The 22,291-nt window shown below is 48.8% G+C and overlaps 1 protein-coding gene across 3 annotated transcripts in view; it reads right to left on the bottom strand.

Moving 5' to 3' along the window:
* Nucleotides 1-17,729, bottom strand: part of TSHZ1 (teashirt zinc finger homeobox 1) — a 55,602-nt gene extending 37,873 nt beyond the window's left edge. Inside the window, exons 1-2 of one of the 3 annotated variants that reach the window (XM_019643407.1) lie at nucleotides 16,955-17,729; nucleotides 16,014-16,295 (exon numbers count right to left, since the gene is read on the bottom strand). In XM_019643407.1, coding sequence (XP_019498952.1) covers nucleotides 16,014-16,020 — 7 coding nt within the window. In that variant the 5' untranslated portion in view covers nucleotides 16,021-16,295; nucleotides 16,955-17,729. Of the gene's footprint in view, nucleotides 1-14,659; nucleotides 15,295-16,013 lie in introns of those variants that run through there. The other 2 variants (XR_002124102.1, XM_019643406.1) reach the window with 2 other exon arrangements.
* Nucleotides 17,730-22,291: the final 4,562 nt, after the last annotated feature.

Here is a 22,291-nt window from a genome sequence, read left to right on the forward strand (position 1 = left end):
GTAAACTGGCCACAACAACAGAATTTAAAAGACCCTGTTGGCAACGGCTCAGAGGTATGACGTCTCCATGCACTTACATGGAAAGATACACTGATATATTTTGAGGGTGGGTTTGCAATAGGTACCAAAGCTTGACCAAGCACTGTCAAGTCAAACAAAAATTTTCACCAAAGAAATCATCATGAAAATGTATAAAGTCATGTGTGAAAACCGTTCACCACTGAGTATAAAAGTACACTAATAAATACTACCATCACCTCATTTTTGTTTAAAAAATATACGTAGGGGCCAAAAAGCAATCCAGATAAGAATGTTCACAGGAGCTACATCTGGGTAGGGTAGGGATGAACGAGGCTTTTGGGCTTGTTTATCTATATTTTCCAAATTTTCTGTATAACAGGAACACTTGCACAAAGAGGCAAAAAGATTTGAGTGGACGGGTTACGTCCTCATAACTTTCTCTCAAATAAAAAAGGTAAAATAATAGTTTCTTCGGTAATGGACTTTAGCAGTAAAAAGAAGAAAAAAACCACGGCCATTGGTAAAAGCAAGTGGAAAAAAAAAAAAAGCCAGCACCAATGACAGAGTCTGAAGAAGTGCAAACACTGGGTTCATGGTGACACTCCCACTGCCCAGGCCCCTTCCCCCGCAAACACGCCCAGGGCTGGGGCACCTTTAAGAGGCAGACCCTGGCGTGACAGTCAGAGACCTCCACCGAGGCAAGGCTCTCGGCTGTCTGGGCACAGTCCTGTCACTGCAGGCGTCCCAGCACCTCAACTGCCCATCCCTAAATGCCCCATTTCCCACATTGCTGGTAAGTCCGAGTTACGCCCTCTGGTGAGTTCCTCAAGAAACATCCTGCTGTCAAGATCCGAAAGCTCTCCTAGGAACGGACACCTAGTGATGAGCTAGGCCTGCACCCCGACGTGCCCAGCTTCCCCGAAGACCAGAGAGCTCGCGGTGGCCCTGCTGGAGGGACCCCGCTCAGGCTCCAGGTCGGGAAGGGTGGGAGGATTAACGGCCCATTTGCTTGGGGGTGCGCCGGTTTGTCCACCCCCTCATTCACTCCCCCAGGCGTTCACTCGGGGTCCAGCGTGCATGGGGCACCATCCGGGGTGAAGCGAAGGCAGTTCCAGCCACCAGCTGCCCTCCGTCCAGCAAGGAAGGCCAGCACAGTGCGCTCCGCGAGGCTGGGGTGCCGGGGGGTCCAAGCGAATGGGGTTTCTAAAAGCAGAGACTGGGGTTCACTGCTGATGGATCGGGGAGCAGGATGGAGGCCTGGGGGGCAGAGCCCAGGGCACCGCAAACCTGCTTCTCACCCACGCCTCTACTTCAGAGTTGGGGAAACAACAGGGCCTGGGCAGGTCCACTCATTGCCCAAGGACCCACAACTGGGAAGGGCTGCAGGAGGGCTATCCTGGGGGAGGGGAGGAGTGTCATTGGAACAGCTGCCCAGCAGCAAGTGCTGATGACCAAGCCGGTGGGGGGCCTGCAGGCCGTGTGCAAGGAGCACAGCCAGGACCTGGGCACCCAGGGGACCTGGAGTGTGGTGGGGAGACTCCGCTTTCACCCTTCAAGAGGCAGAGAGCTGCAGGGCAGGGCAGGGAGGGTCCCCTGGTGAGAGGTGACAGCCACTGGGCCTTCTCCCAGGCCTCAGCCTCCCCCATTCAATGAGCTGCAGGCGTAGGGACAGTCCCCTCCCTGCTGGGAAGCACACACACAGCCTCCAAAACAGAAAAGCCTTGTCCTGAAGCCCACTGGCTTCTGACTCTCTCGACCTGCGTCTTAACCCCAGGTTTCTGCATCCTTGCTTCTGCAGATGCTTCTTAACCAGTAAAAAGAAATGCCCGGCTGGATCACACAAGACTTAGCGAGGAATGCAGACACTATAAAGCATAATCAAATGATCACAGTTTGTGAGGCTAGACACACTGGACAAATACGTGATTGTACGAGTTACAGGGAAAATATAATTAGGCGAGTATATATGAGTATATACAAATGTCTGTCACATTTAACTGAAACATTAGCTGCCTATAAAAAATGTATAAAATGTGTTCCACAGGAGAAAAAAAATCCTTTAGAATTTGTGGTTTTTCTGTTTTCTTTTACTCTGACCCTCTATTAATATGGGCCAATTAATGAACTGTCAACTGTATTTACAAAAATATGTTTATATTTTCAGTTTCCACATTTCCGAGTTCACCATTCCTCAGCCTATCTCATCATAGTAACAACCCTTGGATTACATGTAACAACATAGGAGGGTCTAAAGGATCCCAAATTAATGCCTGAAAAACACACATGAAGATGAGCACAAAAGAAATACGTGGACCACAATGTACTTTCTATCCTAACCCACCCAAGGATTACCACACTTCCGTCACGTTCTACACACAACCGCATCGTGATATTGGGGAAGACAAGGGGTCTTGATTAAAAGCCAGCGGAATTATTATGGGGGACCCACAGAAGAATTTTACACTTGAACTGAAGGCAGTTATGGAAGCCACGGATACTGTGAGGCCGACACTCCCTGCTGATGCTGGCTGCAGCGTGATGGAAGTCTTGTCTGTCTGGTTGGAGGCATAGATTCGGTATTAGAACAATTTTCGTAAGCTCGCATATACTTTTCCGATACATCCTCAAAAAGCAGTGCTAGATGGTTTCCATCATTCCCACATTTTCTCAGAAACCAAAGCATTTGACTACTGCCCTTATCTTTATGTTTTAGAAAACAGTGTTTTGTTTTTTCTGGTTTTTCAAAGGCAACCGGGAGCCTAAGGTTTACTTTCACTTTGCCTGAACCATGGCTCTGAATAAATAAAATCTTTGGCTATTACCCTTTTCCATTAAAATGGACAGGAAGAAAAAAAAAAGTAAAGTCTGAACATTTAAAATAAGCACAGCAACAAGCACATGTAACGATAAAAGTCCCTGCTATGTTTCACACCTCAAAAGGACAGAAGTGTGTCTCCCAGCTGTGTGCATGAGAGAGCTCACACACATATGTATGGCCTTTCTTCCATTTCTCTCATTATACTAAATTCAGAGAATATTAGTAAAATTACAAAAATGGCCTCGCCTCTCCAGCAGAAAACTGCTTTCCAGAAGAAGCCTTAAAAAATGCAGATGGCGGATCTCACAAACGGAATGAAGAAAAAGACATTTTCCAAAATGAAATTTCAGGGGATAATTCTTTGCAAAGTAAGATAACTGAAGGGGCAAGGCAATTCATGCAACTGAATCTAACATCTGTTTTAAGTCATAAAGGCCATTACATTTTGTGGGTTGTGCAATTTGCTTTTTAACCAACTTTCTGCAAAAGCATGGTGAAATGGCATATTTAAAGCCAAGGGCACAGGGACTCGCTCCCTGGGAGAGAAGGCAAGGGCCTCAGGCAGAAGGAGTGGCCCTCAGGACAGGCGGCTGCTCCTCCCAGGTGGCTGGCTGCAGTGGCCTCCAAAGATGGGGCAGGCGTGACCCCAGGCTCTGAAAACAAGACAATGTCCCCAGCAGGGCAGGTTTCTGGCACTGCACCACCGTGCCATACCTGTCACTGACATTTGGTGATGGCAAACAGTAGGTTGGCAGGGTTGATGTGGCCGTTGAAATAAAGCTACAAGCTATGGCATTCTACCAGTGTACCATCCTGTGTAGAAATGTCCACTGGATGCTCTTCCTGAATAGAAAATTATATTTGGGTGCCTGCATTTGTTAGAGCAAAAAGATTACAGAGAAGCCATATATACGGCCCAAATCCCGCGGGCTCAAACTTGGAATAAATCCTCCAGCCCTCACTACAGCACCTTCCAACACGGCCTCAGCACTCCATTACTGTGAATGTTCTTTGGCCCACAGCAAAAAATATTGACAAAATTCCGCTTTTAAGACAGTTATTGTCTCTGTATACTTGATAGCAGCCTTCAGAACTTCACCTGCTAGCATTAAATTCTTGAGTTTGGGTGAAAGGAGAGAAAATTTGCCACATCTCAAGCTCTTCTGCTATAGCAGCAGCAAATCAAATTATTCTTTCAATTAAACTAGCTTGGTGCTGAAAAGAAAAGGAGGCCATAGGCTTTTTTAATTTGTTTCCCCTCACAGAGAACCAAAGCCATCGCCTCTTCTAAGCCCACGACTCGGACATGAGCTAAATGGCTTAGTTTTCTTGGATAATACAGCTCATAAAATTAAATCTACTAGCAGAGATTTCAGTATCACTCTGTGCTCTGAGCTCATGGGCAATCCAGTGATAGAGTACTCATTGCATTTGGGTGCATTTCAATGGGCCCGATGTAGGGCGAGCTCTCTCTCTCTCTCTCTCTCTCTCTCTATCACATGCACACACAGACACAGACACACATACACACACAAACACACACACACACACTCTCTCTCTCTCTCTCTAACCCATCCAGGTCTGTGTGCCAACACCATAGAAACCAACGATGCCCCATTACGGGCTGAACAGAGACCTGGGGCTCCCAAGGTCACCCCCACTTTCCTGAAGTGAGGAGGGACCCCCACCCCATGAAAATCATTTTCCTTCCTTTCCTTCCTTTGCCATGGGACGCACACACATTAGTCACATTGTCACAGGCACTGCAGCCAGACAGCCCTGCGTAGCACATGCATCTCAGCCTATTCCCTCCAGATCCCATCTTCAGTAGGAAATGCTCCGCCAACGAATGCCCTGGGCTGGACTTTCCCTTTAAAATGTCTGCTTTCAGTGAAGCAAAACCTGAAACGCCCATCGGTGGGTTACAGACTTGTACGGCGGGGACACTCCGGTCGCCGGTAAGTGTGCACAGGAAGGAACTGAGCACGTGTTTAGAGGGGCACACTCTCCGCGACACTAAATTTGTTTCAGAGAACTGGATTAGTAGAAGGCAGACACAGGGCTGACTGACAGTAACACCCAGAATAACCGGACACTTAGAATAGGAAGACACAGGGCCGGCCGAGTGGCGCGATGGTTAAGAACTGGCTTGGGATGCCAGAGGGCCCCGGTTCGGATCCCACATATGAGGGCCAGTGACACTGCCCTCCACAGCTAAGATGCTGAACAACAGCTCAACCTGGAGCTGGGCTGCCGTGAGTCGCTGGCGATGGCGATGACGTAGGCTACAGCCCCTGCTGCAGTGGGTTGCCATGGGCTACCGTGTGTAGCCAGCAGCCAGCGTGAGCGGCCAGCAGCCACAGTGAGCGGCCGTCCAGAAACCGGCAACTGATGTGCCTCACCCGGGAAGAGCACAATGATGGTGCCAACTTGGGCCAGTGAAGCAACGTCCTCCACAACTAGACTGAATAACAAAACGACAGCAACTTGTCTGTTTCCCTTCCCCCTATTCCCCAGTGCTGTTCCTAGCCCCCAATTCCCCGATAAAAATCTTAAAAAAAAAAAAGAATAGGAAGACACAACCTTTTTCCTGCTGTGGGACCTACAGTGGGCAGTACCAGACAACTCACTATTATTTGCTAACTGTCACGATTATGAATACTTTGTGACACGAACTGAATGGCAGTTTCTTTCTAATGAGGACGCTCCCGGTCACGGGGAACTGTGGGAGTGCACGTGCCTCTGCTACATGTCCAGGTAAGACTGCCCCAGACTTGAAACACACATCTATAGATTCGGTAAACAAATGTCATAGGGCCAAAGGGGGAAACTCCCTAAAATACCATAAAGCAGAATAAAATGACACCAGAAATCCAGCAGCCCTTAAAATTCTGTATTCTTATGGTTAGCGTGAGGACATGGCTCAGGTCTAGATCGACAGCCCCTGGAAAGTCGTGATCTTTTCTTTTTTGTTTAAAATTGGAAAGCACGGTGCAGTATCGGAAAAGCTAAGAAGGTGTTTTAGATATCAATAATCTAGTTTAAAATTAACAGTGACATACCCCCAAAAATCCAGGGGCTCCTGGAAACGTCTTCACTTTGAAAAGACAGACACCTGCAAAGTGCATTTTACTGTGTGTTTCTGGCGTGGGCTATTTTCCTGCATCTAACTTCTAAAAATACTGACGTGGAATTCACCCCTCTCTTCTCTTCTCTTTTTACCTAAAGGCAAGTCGCAAATCCAGTTTCTCTTCACAGATTGTGGGCCTGGTTTTAATTTGTGCAATAGTCCTTTTGATAACAATGCCTAGTTAAAACATCCATTAAAAGTCTGTAGCAGGCATTTAACGGAAGGAAAGCCTAATAGGGCTCCACTGCGAGTCCTTCATTAACTTTTAAAGGAGTTTTCTTGATAGTGTTGGGGGAGAGAGGGAGAGAGAGAGGGAGAGAGGGAGAGAGGGAGAGAGGGAGGGAAGGAGGGAGAAGGAGAAAGGGAGGGAGGGAAAGAAAGGGGAAGTGGGGACAAAGACAGACAGAGACAGAGGCGAGCAGAGAGGACACAAAGGCGCGAGTGAGGTGCTTTCACATATTTAGGGCTGGATTATCAATCTTTGAAAAGAATTAGGTCAAATGCTCTTTGGTTTTTCAGCTACCTGAACCAACTCCGACTGAACTAAGTCCTCATTCTGTAACTACTATCCACTCTCTCACGTCACAAACATGAGGTGCATGGGAACACAGGGGGTGAGCCAAACGCTGTCCTGAGGCCATCAGAGCACGGAACGCCCCAGAGCATTTTTCACCAGGGGTTCAGAGCAAGGACTGAAGCCCACCCGGATCTGCAAAGCCACTGAGCCACGAAGGAGTGGCCCACAGGATGTTCTGATGAGCGACCCACACGGCTTGGGGAAAACCAGCCTCCAGTCCGGCTGCCGGAGCTCCTGCCACGGGGTCAGCTCGTCCTCCGCTGGCCCACGGAGGAAGGTCCGGCTGCCGTGGGCATCCCATGGCTCACACGGGGTCTTCCAGCATCTGGATGTTTTGACCCAGGTGTGAGGGCCGCCTATGGCAGAGTTTACACCTGGGGATGCATTACACCTGGGGATGCAGTGGGGTGCAGTAGGGTACAGCGAGGGTGCAGTGGGGCACAGCGAGGGTGCAGTGGGGCACAGCGGGGTGCAGTGAGGCTGCAGTGGGTTGCAGTAGGGCTGCAGTGGGGCACAGTGGGGTGCAGTGGGGCTGCACTGGGACACAGTGGGTGCAGTGGGACACAGTGGGGTGCAGTGGGGCACAGTGGGGCCCAGTCCTCGGACAATACCACTCTGCCGTTGGCTGCACACTCCTTCCTGTGACACCCAGCAGCGTCGTGCCCCCAGCAAGCTTCTGTAACCGTGTTCCTAATTTGCTGTAGTACTTTCTAATTTATTAGAAACCTATCTTGTATTCCTGTTTTCTGTCTTGTCCTCTGCTTACCCAGCTGCATGGGTTTGAAGGGTCTAGTGCTCGCCCTACTTCTCCACAGCCATGCTGCTTCCAGAACGCACAGGTATGTTAGAGCTGAAACGTCTGCACCAAAACCCTATTAATAATCTGGAGAAAAGGCAAAGCCATCCAAGCTAAACTCAGCAGAGATTGTGTACATACAAAATGCATAAAAATATTTTTTGGACTCTCGAGCTAATTTAGAACTGCTGGTAATTTACGTTACATGTAAAACAGTATGGTGTTTGCCATTCTAAATCTGAACACACCTCAGCTCTTACTACTCTATCTGCTAACAAACGCGGCTGCAAACATGGCAGAGAGGATTTTCCAACCGCTACCTACAGTGACAAGCGCAGTTTATTCACCCTTCAAACCACCGACAAGCTGCCTGTGCCACAGGGCCCCCAATCTCCTCACCATCCCCGTCACCCCCAACCCACCCCGACAAGCGTCATCCCTCCTGGCTCTGACTGCCCCTAACAAGCTGTCTGAAATTCTCCCGGAACCTCCTGCACTCCCCATGTTATTAAGACACATACATACAAGTCTCTTCTCCCCAACTAAACACCCGAGCTCCTGATAACATTTCTCCACATGTCCAGTAGGGGGGCCTTGGCTATGGCTGACCCTCAAAAACGGTAGTCAGAAGAATGGACCAGATGTCAACCGGGCTACACCACTGCTGTGTGCGATGGTCGCCTCCTCCAGCGGCAACGTAAAAGCCCAGGAAGGCTGGAAACAGGCCAGCCGACTGAAGCTACACAGCCTGAGTCATCCACGACTGGCCCTTTAACCACACACCCTTGGGACCGTCCAGGCACCCTCCACCCAGGGCCCCCCGTCCTCACAGGCCCTGCCCCAGGTCTGTCCTCCTGCAGATGATGGCACCCCAGTCCGCATCTCCAGGAGAGCCAGAGCCATCTGCAGGGCAGAGTGACACACACTTGCGGGAGTCGCGACTGGGACTCGCCTACATGAAGGGCAGACCCGCCTCTGAGTAAGAAGCAGGGGCTACTGAGAAGCCCAGCAGAGGCCGTGAAGTGGGGCGGCCGTCAGTCCACCCCTTCACCCACCCCTCCATCTCAGCCACTGTGCCCCCTGCCACGCTGCCTACACCCCCTCTATCACCAGATCTAATGATCATCGCTCTGTAAGCGTTTGGTCTGGAAACGCTGGGCCCTCTGCAGGGTGATTTCTCAGCTGTATGATGCGTGTAGCAGACACCAGCTACCATTCCGTTTGAACATGACACAATACAACCCAAATCATACGGGAGGAGCAGTTTGCTACCCAGTCATCAAAGGTCATGGAAGTTCACTCACGATGACTAACATGACACCCATTTGCTGACCTCAGTTGGTTGCAAGATGTTTCACTGAATGACGACACTGCAAGTTTCTTGAGGCTGTCCAAGGGGGGGACCCTTCTGAGTCACCCTCCCACCTGGTGAAGTCATAAGTTCCTCCCACCAATTAGAAAACAGCTGTTGGCACAGCAAATCCCCAGGACGATCAGTCAGTTCCTTCCTGTCACTGAGGGACTAGCAATGACCACATTCAAAATGCTGAGTAGTCAGGACGGGACTCTGTCCGTGGGTCAGTCAACAGTCACCATTGGTTATCAATATCTAACATGTACAAGGCCGCCTGAGCACATATACGACTCATCTGAGGTTCCATCTCTAGTTCAAGTCTTCAAAAGCACTGGCGCAAATGATAGGGCGAAACGCAGTTTTCTCCTTTGCTGTCCATAGTGGGAGGGGTGAGGAAAGACTCCAAGAGCCAGCGGGCACAGTCCTGCTGACACCCTGACCCGACAGCAACCTCCCGAAATGACAGATGGACTCCTAATGTTTTAATTTTTGGTTTAACTACTAAATTCCCTCTGGTTTTCATTTTTACTTATCTGTTCTGAGCTTCACTGAACAAGGAAGAAATCAGAGAAGTTAGGTAGAGAGTCATAGCAACATGGGGGAGACATCGGTGGCCCAATTCCACAGTGAAAGGGCCAGTCTGGTCCCAGCGTCCATGCACGTGACCCCTCTGAAAGCACACGCCCCTGGGATTCCTGTGTCAGGAGGGAGTGGGGGGCCTGTCACAGTGTAGAACCACCACCCCCGCCCCATGCAGTGAAGTAAGTGGCCCCCAATGGGCCAGCAGAGGCAGGCCATGGCCAGCAAACCCTCCGCTGTACTGAACAGCAAACTCATGACACGGCCACAGCTTTTACAGAACACAGATGGGGACTGAACAGCACAGCTCTTCTAGTCCCAGATGTGTCACAGGCCTGCAGGAGCCGTGCACCCACCCCACCCCCAGAATCTGGAACCCACACGTTCTAATGTCGCAGGACACTCAAGGTGTGCCTCAGACAGGTGACCCATTTCCACAGGGGATGTCATGGTCGCTCCTGTGGTCCAGGCCTTGGACACAGTAAGTGCTCAATAATCACCTGTTGATAGATGAGAGGGAACAATTGCCAGTGGGGGGGGGGGCGAAAAAAAAGGCCCCCCAGCCAGGGTGCATCCTGCCTTACAGGGTGCAGGTGGCCCTGAGCACTGCGCAGTAAGCACTGACTTTCTGCAGCAAAGCACTCAACTCGGAAGCCAGTCGGTGCATAAGCCACTGTTCTGAGTGCCGTGACTGAAACAGCAGGTTCGACTGGCAGTTAAAAATTGAGTGACGCTGAAGACCAAAACTGAGCAGGTTTGTGTTTTGTGATGGTTACAGAATTGTGGGATGGGTCCTTGTGTTGAGGAAACTTAGAAGGAAGGAGAGGAGAAGGCACTCATCACAGCAAGTGCCTGAACAGCAGACACCCCCATCTGAATGGGACCCCCGTGCGGCCAGGAGGGAGTTCCAGGTGAGACCACAGGAGGCTCCCACTGGGCGTTTTCAGTTTAAACAGAAATCCTGGTGCCTTAGGCCACAGCTGGGGGGATAGAAAAAGACAAAGCTTGAGCACGGACGGGGACTGAGAAGCAAAGAGGAGCTAACACAGCCCCTGGGAGCAGGGACAATCTTCCAGGGCTCAGAACGGAAGGCAGAATAGGCACTAAAGGGACTGACCCTTTCGTATACTCACAGGGCCATAGCCCTTGGTGACGCATGACGTTTCTCAGCCTGGCTGTGGCACATGACGATTTACACATACAAGTATGATCCAAATATTTCATAAAAATTCCTAATTTGGCCCCAAAAAGTAGCAATGTCTTTCTCTCTTTAAAAATCCACTCATTGGCCCTGAAATTTGCAGGGAAGAGGACCTGAAACCACATGTAAGAGAGAAAAAGAGGGCAGTTGCTTTTCTTATAATTTCCTTATTTAAGACAGCGGTACACGCGTGTGGGTTTGCTTGGTAAAGCTACCATTTACTTTTTGAAATGTTAAATTCTGCAAGGATATTTCTATTTCCCAAGGTCAAAAGTTCATAGTTTATCTTTGAAGGATGACTTCTACCAACGGGCTCAAGGAGGGGCAGCAAGCACTTTAATCCTATTTTTCTCCATAACACAAAACAAAGAACTGCAGAGAAACATATGGCCACACCCTGCCACAGATGCCGAACTGTCAAGACACACAGTGTTTCTCAAAAAGGGGACCGACGCTGGGCCTTCCCTCTGCCGTTCAGAGAGCGTTTTCCCCGTGTTTGATGCTTCTGAGCCAACTGCTTCTAATATCAGTGTATACATCTCATGCGGGGAGGAAGGCACTTAAAATCCATTCAAAAAAAAAAAAAAAAAGGAATTGAGTCTTAATCTCACTCAAAAAGATATGCCCAAGAGAATGAGAATCTTTTTATATAACCAACAGTTTTAAATAAAAACATAATTTAGTGAATTCCATTTTTATAAAAAAATTTGGTTTTATAACACGTATAATTTTGATTTGTATAATTATTTTCTAATTTTTTAACATTACATAATTTGCATAATAATGTGCTTGTGAACATGATACGCCTGTGGTCAAAGTGTCCATATTCTTCTGTAAGGAAATCAGCACATGACCACCATGCTTCTCGGGAAACGCCAAAAGAAGTTTCAGGAGTTCAAAAGCAGCATAATTTTGAAGCTCCCCCTTGAAATTAAAAAAGAAAAGTTCATGCTGAAAAATCAACTGTTTACTTAATTAAGACTATTATCTTCCAAGGGCTCTAAGTGGGGGGTTTCCCTAAGGGCCGTCCCTGGCCCTGGCCTTTTCTAGAGCCCTAGGAATCTGTGTCCACGTGGCCGGCTAAAATTTTCAGGACACTGTCACTGGGACTGGGGTGCCGATGCCCCCCTCAGCCTCCCTCGTGGCACGTCCCTCCATTTAAGAGGCAGCATAAGGGCCCAGTGGCCTGGTCTAGATTTCATAAAGGTGGTTGAGCTGGTGCAAAGCCCCACGTTGTCTGGAGCCCCACCGTCAGAAGTGAAAGCACCTCCATCACCTGTGCTGCAGGAATGGATGAACTTCGGTGCAGCCAGAGCATGCGGACGAACAGCTGTGTCAAGCAACTAGTTAACAATAGTAAGTGATTTTTCTGGATTTCGTCATGTTTTTCCGTCTTTTCAGATGTGCTGTTTATTGTCATTTCCTTTCCTGTACTAAATAAACAGTAACCTCACACCTCATTTTGTATGCATCATTTTGCACTGTTTTTCTTCAGAGACCTCCCCGCAAAACCAGGATCCTGCCCCTGGCACCAGACGTGACGGCCACGCAGACACGTCCTCATCTCAAACATGTGAGCCCCGCGGTGTCGTCACTGACCACCTCAAGGCTCCATGGAAACTCAAAGCCAGGTCCCCTTAACAAGCACTTTTGAGTTGGTCTCACTGCAAGAACACACTGCCCCTGTACAGACAGCGAACCAAGTATTCTCCATGTAGACTTTTTTCCTAGAACACTGACTTAATGTCCCCATCTGCCAATTCTCAGTCATCTCAGAGCCTCCAATGTCCCCCGCAAAGGCAGCTCTAGCTTACTCCCGTCTACACTCTGCCAGTGGGAGTTCCATCGTGGACGGCAGTGCACGCAGCAGTTTTGTGGTGTCCAGGAAGCCCAGTCGTGGGCACTATGGTACCATGGACCACTCTGCCCATGCCATGTTCTGATCGCAGATGTCTGCTTCCACCTGTAGCACACAAGACCACAAAGTACGAACCAACTGGCAGGTACTGCTAAAAACAAAGCGTGAACCTGCTCAAGACAGCTTCAGATAAATGAATAAGTGAGCCACACAATGAGTTATTTACAAATGAGGACTATTTCTAAAAGCATCCCTAAACTTTCGAGCCTGTGTAATGGAGGTTATCCAGTCTCTCCCGGAAAATAATGCTGGAGCCGTGAGGAAAAAACAAAATGGAAACAAAAAGCGTGTGTGGTATGCAAACACACGCGCGCACACACACACACATGCACGCGTGTAAGCACGTGAAGGGTAAGATTTTTTTTTAAAAGATTTTTATTGGGGAATTGGGGGGATGGGAACAGCACTGGGGAATTGGGGGAAGGGGAACAGACAAGTTGCTGTCGTTTTGTTCTTCAATCTAGTTGTGGAGGACGTTGCTTCACTGGCCCAAGTTGGCACCATCATTGCGCTCTTCCCAGGCGAGGCAGATCAGTCGCAGGCTTCTGGACGGCCGCTCACTGTGGCTGCTGGCCGCTCACGCTGGCTGCTGGCTACACACGGTAGCCCATGGCAACCCACTGCCACAGGGGCTGCAGCCTACGCCATCGCTGGCGACTCACGGCAGCCCAGCTCCAGGTCGAGCTGTTGTTCATCATCTTAGGTGTAGAGGGCAGTGTCACTGGCCCTCATATATGGGATCCAAACCGAGGCCCTCTGGCGTCCCAAGCCAGCTCTTAACCAACGCGCCACTCGGCCGGCCCGTGAAGGGTAAGATTTTTGTTCTATCTCATACATGGAGCTGGAGGGCAATGGAAAGATTCCCAATGGAGGTACAGGAACCATGCCAGCTTTCAAAGGAGAACTGATCAGAGAGCCTTGGTCCAGCTCCCTGCGTTTACACAGGAGGAAGCTGAGGTGCCCCCTGGCCGGTTAGTGGAAGGGCCAGGGAGAGTCCAGGCATCCTCCTGACTACTAGTCCCAAACCCCAACAATCCCAGACAGATTCAAGGGCACTATGTGACAAAAATTAAAACAAACAACATATGGGTGGTTTCAGAGGTCAAGGAGTCAGTTATATGACCTTATCTATCTTATGCTAAATGACCTCATGACCTTTCTCTATGACCTCAAATCTGGTAAGCCTCACTCTATATAATGGAGATGATAGTAGGGTCACTATAAAAATTAAACTACATAATACACGTAAAGTGTTCAGGAATACAGTAGAGTCCGTCACTCTAAAAATATTTATTGAGCACCTACTATTTACCAGGCACTGTTCCAGGCATTATGTGTATAGCAATGAACAAGACATCTAAGACCCCCATCCCCATGGAGAGTAAATTCTAGAGAAAATATTCATTGCTATTATTACTATTACTACTACTACTACTAAATCATCATTATTATTATTATTATTATATCATGGCACTTTGCAAAGGTACATACACTGAGAAGAATGCCACACAATATTTTATAACTCAATAATTAAACTTGTCCCTTAACCATGTTTTTTATAATCTAATGCTCCCAGGTACAAATGCAACTTTGGAGCTAGTGTTAAAAATGAGAAGCAACCTGCGAGCAGGCTTCCGACCTTCTTCTCCAGCTGTATTCCCTTCCTCAACAGGAGGCACGAGGAAGACACGACTGCCAGCTGCACGTTTTAAAGGGATGGGAAATTGCCGGAATTGGGTCTGTCTGCCCAAAGAACCCTGACGCCCTACCGTCATGACTCCAGGGGAGGTCACGGGGCAGGAAGTGCCACACACCTGTCACATGGGGAGGGGCTGAGACACGCCAACACCCTTGGAACATCAGCAGGGCCACTGGGGGATGACCAGTGCTCTCAAAACTTAACACGTGCACACTGTGGATTACACAGGGTTTCCTAATAGATACAGACGGAGATGCAGGGGCTGCAAAGCGGGACCTGAAGAGAATACGTCTGGGGTCAAAACCTCAGCAGGGAGAGCAGTCTTCCTGTCTGAGAACGGAAGAGCTGAGAGAGAGGGACTCAAGCCACCAGAGCAAGTCCTGACGAGCGCAGAGGTTGCCCTACAGCTGGTGGAAAGGCAAGAGGCAGCTCACGGCTAAATTATGTGGTGGCAAAGAAGAAAAGACAAGTGGGAGAAATTGGAAAATAGATTTTTGTTTCCCGTCTTCCATCCTGATAACATTTATTTCATTATTCAATGAAATTTTTACATCCACGGGCCGCATAATAAAATATCTTATATAAAGTTAATATTGATAACTGTGTTCGTTTTCCAAATGCTCTCACTATACAGCGAGATCCATTACCTCAAGGGCCTTCCCAGTTAGTCTTCTTCCTTCTAGAACGGTCCGGAAACCAGCAGGCACTCAAAATAAGTATTTATTGGATAAATAAGCCAAGGAATGAACAAACAATTGGAGAAATGAGCAAATGAGCTCTATGAGGTAGGAATTGGTGCCAGTTCTGATCGTCAGGACTCACGGTTGAGAAATCTCACGTTTAAAGAAAAGATGTGACCTCCGCGAGGGTGCCAAGCTGGTCAGTTTTGGTGCCGACATGAGAGCCGCTCCATTGTTCTCTACCCAACAGCATCAAGGCACAAGCTGGGGGCCACCAAAGGTAACAACGGAAGTCAGGGACCCAACTCCACAGGTCAACAAGCCAGAGGGATGTCTACTGTTGCTCTCCCTTATTTTCACCCCCAGCTTGTCCCGAGAAGGAGTTGAGGCAGCTCAGGAAGTGTGCGTGACTGAACCTCACTTCCGCTTACAGGAGATAACGCCTGTGGAACACGTCACCGCACAGGTGCAGGACACGAACTCACACACCTGGGGATTCTGGGGTGCTGCTGCCTTTATCACTAAAAAGTGAAAGAAACTCATAATTGTTACTCAGTTAAAGCAGTTTTTCGATAGACAAAAGAAAAGCTTTCACTATGCTGGGTCTACTGAGAAAATGAAATAAAAGGCACTGCAGAGCCCCACAATACCTGAAATTTATTTAAAAACCCATCTAAAATATCACAGAGACAATTTCTCCCGCGAGCGTTTTATGAACAGCGAATGTGTAGAGAAAAAATAGTTTTGCCAATACCCTTGAACTACATTTATAGAAATGTGTGTGTATAAATATCTCAGATTTTAACAGAAAAGTTAATGGAAATGTCGAGAGCCACACAGCATTTTCTTAATTCGAGTTGGTGATCCACCAACGCGCATTAAAAAAGCACAATAATGAAGGCCAGCTCATATATACACAAGATACAAAATGGAACTGCAAGAAAACCCGTTCAAATAACCACGGAAGAGCCCTGGCAAAGCCGTTATGGCTCCCAGCTCACCGTCCCTCTCCCATCGGCCGGAAGTATATTTATTATGACTTATTAGATTGTGGAGCAATTGTCCTCTGAAGATACTGCAAAATAGCTTCTCCAACTGTGCACAAACTTTATAAGGGACATGTGAAAATCGGCAGAGGAGGTGGGAGAGAGAAGGGAAAATGGACGGAGAGCAAAACATGAGGAAAAGCGAGTCAGAGGAGAAACCAGGCAGGGAAGGGAGGCGTGCGGGGAGCCAGCACCTGTCATTGCAGCCCCCACTCAAGGGCTCTGGGGGCCGCCCTTTCTCGCTGGCCCACAGCCTGGCTCCAGCTGTCCTCGGCAGCCGTGTGGCCGGCCACCGTGCATGCACAGGCAGTGCAGCTGCTGACATGCAGAGGGTGCCCCCAAACTTGCAGAATGTATTCCAGCTCCTGTCTGCGGAGAGAGGGGCCCATCTAAAATTAGCCTCTTCTCGGTGACGTTGATGGCGCAGGGCAGGGAATAAAGCTGCAGGTGTAGCCCTGCGTGCATTGCACGCAGCTCTGCAAACAACGAAAAAGGAGAGAGAGATGTATGTGCAAATAACCCCACACTCGTATGTGCCTCCTAAAAAGGGTTTTTAAAAATATTCTAAAAATCAACTGGTCAATCCCCCCAGCCAACGGCATGAAGGAAGTCCTGCCAGCCAGGGAAGCGCATCCCGGATGGGGAGTATGGCGGGAGGGAAGGCACTCACGGGGCACAGTGTGACTACTCACCGATTCCAAGTAGGAAACATGCAACATGTAAGGAAGCCCAACAGAATCCCCCCAAAAGGAAGTTTGTTTACAGAGTTCTTTAGACTCCCAAACTCTGGGAGCTACTGCAGATCTTCAATATTAATCCATGAGGCTGACTCATTCTATTCCTCACCCCCTGGGGAAAAAGAAAAGTGACCCCAGCACATCCGAGCTCTCCCACATTAACTCTGGTTACCCAGAGCCAACAGGCCGGCATGGCGCACATTTTACTGGTTTTCGTACAGAGCTGGAATGGTGGGCAAAGTTCTCTTTTTAGCATTGTCACTATGTTTATATATTCACCATGCAAATCGACAGAAAAGCGGAGCGTTATAATGTGAAGTTTTCCATTTGTGCCTTCTTAAGTCAACCGTGCCAACTAATTCCAGATCCCCCCAAAAGTGAGAAAACAGTGTACATACTTGATAAGACACGTGAGAGTATATCGGGAGTAAAATACGTTTCTTCAAAGTTGGAAGCCAATAACCGGGGCAGGCTTAGGAGGCTGAAGATGTAACTAACACCACTTGTCTTCAAAGGTGTGTGAGGAGAGCTCCAAAGAGAACGCCGACAACGCAGGAAAGGATGCGGCCAGCCCACGAGCCCACAAGAGCTGAGGCCGCGGCCACGCTCGTTAACTGCCCCCCAGCCTGCGGCTCCAGAGACAGGCAGGCCCGTGAAACAGGCTGTGACTAAACACAGACCCACGATTCCTTCACCCCAATTCCAAGCTCCAAACAGTTCTGAGAGCTTCCCAATCTATCTTGACTTTGTGACGGCAAATCTACCCTGATCTGAGCTCACTGGGTGAGACCTGACCTGAAGGGACGCGAGGGAACTTAAGGTCTTCATTCTCTCTTAAGTATTGTGAATATAGTCCTACGCTTCACTGTAGGAAAAATCACGTTTCATTACGCTGAGGATGCCGTAAAATACACAATATATGCAACTTAATTTCCTTTTGAAAATCTGAAAAATTCTGAATTCTGAAACATATCTGGCCTCAAGCGCTTCAGGTAAGGGATTGTGGGGCTGCCCTCCACCATCCTGTTGGGTGTCTGGCGGGAAAGAATGGGGGACACACAAGGGCTGCTGTCAGTTTACCTGGAGTCCCGCTAGACACCTGGCATGTGAGAAGCCTTGATCGGAAAACTCTCTTCTGATGTGTAGAACTATCCATTAGAAGGAAATGTTTCAATACCTAACAAATGAATACATGGAAAAAAAATTTTTTTGATGACAAATTAAAGTTAAACCTAATTCCCAAATTAAACTTATTTTAGACTTCCCAAAAGACATTCTAAAGATCGTACAGTTACATGGTCTAAATATCTATCAGCAAAATAAATAGAAACCATGCAGGTAATTCAAATTAAAGAAGATACTCTTCTGTGCCACGCTGATCCCTAAAATGTGGCTTTAGTGGTATAAATCACCTGTGTAGATTCATTATAAATCCAGCTGAGAAACAAAGGAAAAATTCTTATCTGTAAAGTTCATAAATGATGGAGGTTTGACCTACATTATTAAAAACAGGATTTAATATGCATTTGTTTTCCTTACTGGGTGTAATTTTTGTAGCCCTGATCTAAACTTGTAGGGTGAGGGCAGGTACTACTGCATACACATTAGCTAGCATGCCACTGATACCGAGAAACGTCCTCTCAATGTCAGCAAACGCTCCACGGTGGCCAAGAGGAATTCAAGGATCTGGGGAGAAGTCCTACGCAGCACCAGGCAAATGGCCCACACAAGCCACATGGGCCGGGCAGGAGCAGAGCCTTGCGGGGACAGGCAAAGGCCCGGGGTCCACTCCAAGCTGAGCAGCCTGAGGTTGCCATGGAGGAAGCCAGCTGGCCATGGCCACGCACCCACTGTGCACCCACTGTGTGGGACCGGCACTCATGGGCACTTCCTCCACCCAGACAAGTCCCAAAAGCAGTTTCCTCCCTCCACCAACAGGAGGAAAATGGCCTCCCACTTCGTGTCACCCACTGCCAACCCCAAAATGCTATTAGTCTGGCCTCCCACCCAGGCCATACATTGAGAACTGCTGGGATTTGTTTTTTCCCACCAGAGAACTGATTTTTTTTAGTTGGTTCATTAAAATACTATAAAGCATGTGGCTCACCTCCCATCCCCTGGTGGCGCTTACTTGAGTCCCCTACCCTGTGGAGCACCAATACGGAACAAGTGAGACGCAGTGTTTAAAGGGCAGTTTCGAGTTTCCAGTCCAGGAATTTTCCATCCACTCCTTTGTTCTTATTTTTTCTTGTAAGAGCCAGGAAGGGCTAGTGCTACACCAACAAATGACAGGGCAGCCAGGGGAATCAGGGAAGAAAGACGACGTCTCTTTAATTTTGCACACATGATGTTTTCCACCACTAAGGTCATACCTGCGTGTGGTGAGTGACAACTTTTCAGCTTGATTCAAAGCAAACAGCTGCTGGTTTGATTGCCTAGCAACTGAAAAATGACGGATGACCCTCAAGATGGATAACTACCATAAATCACCTCATTCAAACGTTCCAAGAAAAAAATTAAAAAACAATGGTTTTCATGACATTTGCCGCACTCCATAATGCGCCGTGATAAATTTGGCCTCCTCACGGATGCACAGTGGTGGCTGCTGAAGCCCAGTTACCCCGTCCTCGATTTCCGTCTTTCTGGGGTCCCCAGGTCCCTGGGTCGGTGCGCCCCTGGGAACAGGCGGCACTTCCTGAGCACCTGCCGTCCCCCGCAAGCCAGGGGGCGCTGTGCAGAGCCTCTCAGGGCCACCCAGCTTTTCACCAGGGAACAGCGGCCCTACATCACAAAGATGGCAGAGGACCCCATGCATTAATAATGCTTACAATATATTTAGTGTAATGACTTGACCTCAGCCAACATTACGGGCGCTGTGATTCATGTGCATTTGATAGACTACTTCCTGTTTGCAGACATTTTGTATGTTCCTAAATGGCCAGGAGTGGGCTTTGAACTTGTAAATAAACGCAGAGCTGTGCAGCGATGAGGCTGATGGGACATTTTGGTAGGTGTCCTTTCAGAACCCCGACCCCGTCGCAGTCATGAGCATGCGCACCAGCAGACGGGCAACGATGGAACCGTACCCCGCTTTTTCCTGGTGTTCTTGCACCGTTGTCTCCCCGACCTTCGAAAGCGGGTGCTCGCAATTCTTTCTGCCTTCCTTCTCTGCCCCTCTCTCGGCACACTGGGCTTTGATTTTCTTTTTTTAAGGCTGGATCGACCTTATCGAGAAGGCTGCTCCCAGGAGAAGCATCCCACCCACGACGTGGGTTAGCGGTTTGAAATAGGAAAAGGGTTCCCGTTTTCGTGGTCTCCATGGGACAGACGTGCCACTCACCCGTCCTGGTGAGAGCAGAGCTTCCTCGCCGAGGCTGCTCAGCCAGTGCGCAAGCAGCGATGGAGGAAGGAGACCGCACAGTCCTGCCCTCACGCGGTGCAGCATCTCCCAGGGACACAGACACGAGGGAGCGACTTTACGGGCAGAGATGAGCATTCCGGTGGGTCCCACCACGTGGCACGTGCACTGTCTGCTTTACCAGTCACACCGTCAGACTGTGCCCGCGCCGAAAGCTGAGGCGCTCCCAATGCTGAAAAGTATTACTTTTTGTTCAGTAGACCGCACCATCCCAAGGTCTATATTTAAAAACCCACAGGGGGCAGGGAGGGGACACATTCCAAGTCACACTGAGCATCACAGCTGCAGCGGCGCACGGCACCCGGGCCAGTGGTGGCAGCCCCTGCGGGCACTAAGAAGGCCTGGAGCTGGGGCCCCATGAGGCTGGCGCTGGGATGGCAGGGCGCTGCTGCCCCACACCTGCCTGGCCAAGCCCTCACTCTCTGTCAGGGGCCCCTCCGGCACTGAAGGCACCCAAGCCCTGCAATGGCAGGACGAAACAAGCAGGATTAGCAACAATTCTGATGAATTAAGGGCCAAAGAACCATGACCCAGGCAGCTGACCCTTCTGACCCAGGTACGGGCAGGTGGAGCAGCTCTTCAAAAAAGAAATGAGTCTCCCTGCGCTCCCCAGCATGTGCATTTATGCTTGAACTTCTGGGACGCACGCCCTGAGGTGGAAGAACAAATTCACTGGAGTGTCCAGCTCTACGATTTTCTAAGAATAGAGCTATGAGCACCAATCGTTGGAAGGTTCAACTGGTGAGGCACAGATCCTGTGTGGTGAGCCCCATGGAACTCCCAGCTGAGCAAACGTCAATAAGGAAGCCACAAAGCGAGCACAACTGATATTAATTAGGTCGACGAGACGACGTCCAGTGCATCTGCTGCTACCTCCAGGCATTTGGAGGTAGCTGTGCACGCTCCCCAAAGCTTCGTGCTCCCGACACTGAAGAGTTCCGGCTTCATCTGTCTCCCTAAGTATAAATGGCCGCTCTCCGCAGCACTTAGCAGAGGCTAGCTGGCATCTAGCTGTTTCCCTGATAATGGTAAGCTCGGGGTGCAGGGTGCAATCTCAGCTTCTAATATTATCAGAGTCCTATCAGGATGTGAAGGTCTGGAAAGCAGGCTTTGATGCGCATTTGCATGGCCACAGGCTGTGCCCCAAGCTTTCTCAGCACTTCTGCCCGCTGACTGCCCTCAGCCTCCCATGGGGTGGGGTGGGGGAGAACCCACTCAACAGGACAACCCAGTATGCTGTCCCTTTAAAACTGAAATGCGTGTTTCCTTTCTATAAGAAAAGTAAATCACGCTATAGTAAGTTGAGCTTTGAAAAAAGCATCCATCCATTAAAGTTCATGGATTCGCGTTTCCAGATTGTCCCTCCCCTGGCTGGGTCTCAAGTTACAGCCTTGTACAACCCAAGTCTAAATAATATTCACCATGATAAATGGCACCATAACTCCGATATCCACAATCAATCTTTGCTTTAAAGATACATCCATCTTCAATAATGTTGATGGGGATTCTGTAAAATGGGAAACGTGACTGTTTTCCCGACCTCGTGACGCTGGGGAAAGGAAGCCCTGAGTGATGGCTGTCAGCTCACATCTGGCTGCAAAAATAAATTAGCCTTATGCAGACAAATGAAAGGGCCAGCTCTGTCTAGAAAACAGCCACTCCTGAGCAATGGCTAATTTATAGGACTTCTTTCTGGAAAGTTCCTGGCTGAGGCAACGGCCTGCTTAGCTATCTCTTTAAATGATATCTGAAGCTGTAAATAATCTCGGTCCTGCGGACGATACATGTACAGGGGGGTAGGGATGGAAGAAACAATAACTTTTCTCACGTTCTCACACATGATTAAAATACAAAACTCTTCCCTTCAAGGATGGGGTGGGGGAGACACATGGTAATTTTAATCGGATGCATTTCTATTTTAACACCATGTTCCCCTCAGGCAGCGTTTTTCCTCCTTGTCATTTTGACATTGTTTTCTGGTGGTTTAGGGACTCGTATGAAAAGTAAACAATCTGGGGGTAAGGGTAGCAGCCCTTTCTCTTCCTCCTCAAAAAATATCCTTTGGAACAAGTGTGACACCCGACCCTCATCTCTGTCCTTAAGTGGCAGGAATGGGGTTACAGATTCTAAGCCTCAGAGAAAGAGAAGAAACATCCATTGGGTTTTAGTATGTAATTTCAAAAATAGCCTGGAGTAAAACACTTATTAGGCCGGCCCTAAAATAAATATAAGACCGAACTCTTGCCAGGAGGAGGGGGGATCTACTTATTTTGATACAAGGGAAGTCTTTATCACTGTTCTTTATGCCTCTGACCTT

This window comes from Hipposideros armiger, unplaced genomic scaffold (assembly GCF_001890085.2).
Source record: "Hipposideros armiger isolate ML-2016 unplaced genomic scaffold, ASM189008v1 scaffold_77, whole genome shotgun sequence".
NCBI classification, from domain to species: domain Eukaryota; kingdom Metazoa; phylum Chordata; class Mammalia; order Chiroptera; family Hipposideridae; genus Hipposideros; species Hipposideros armiger.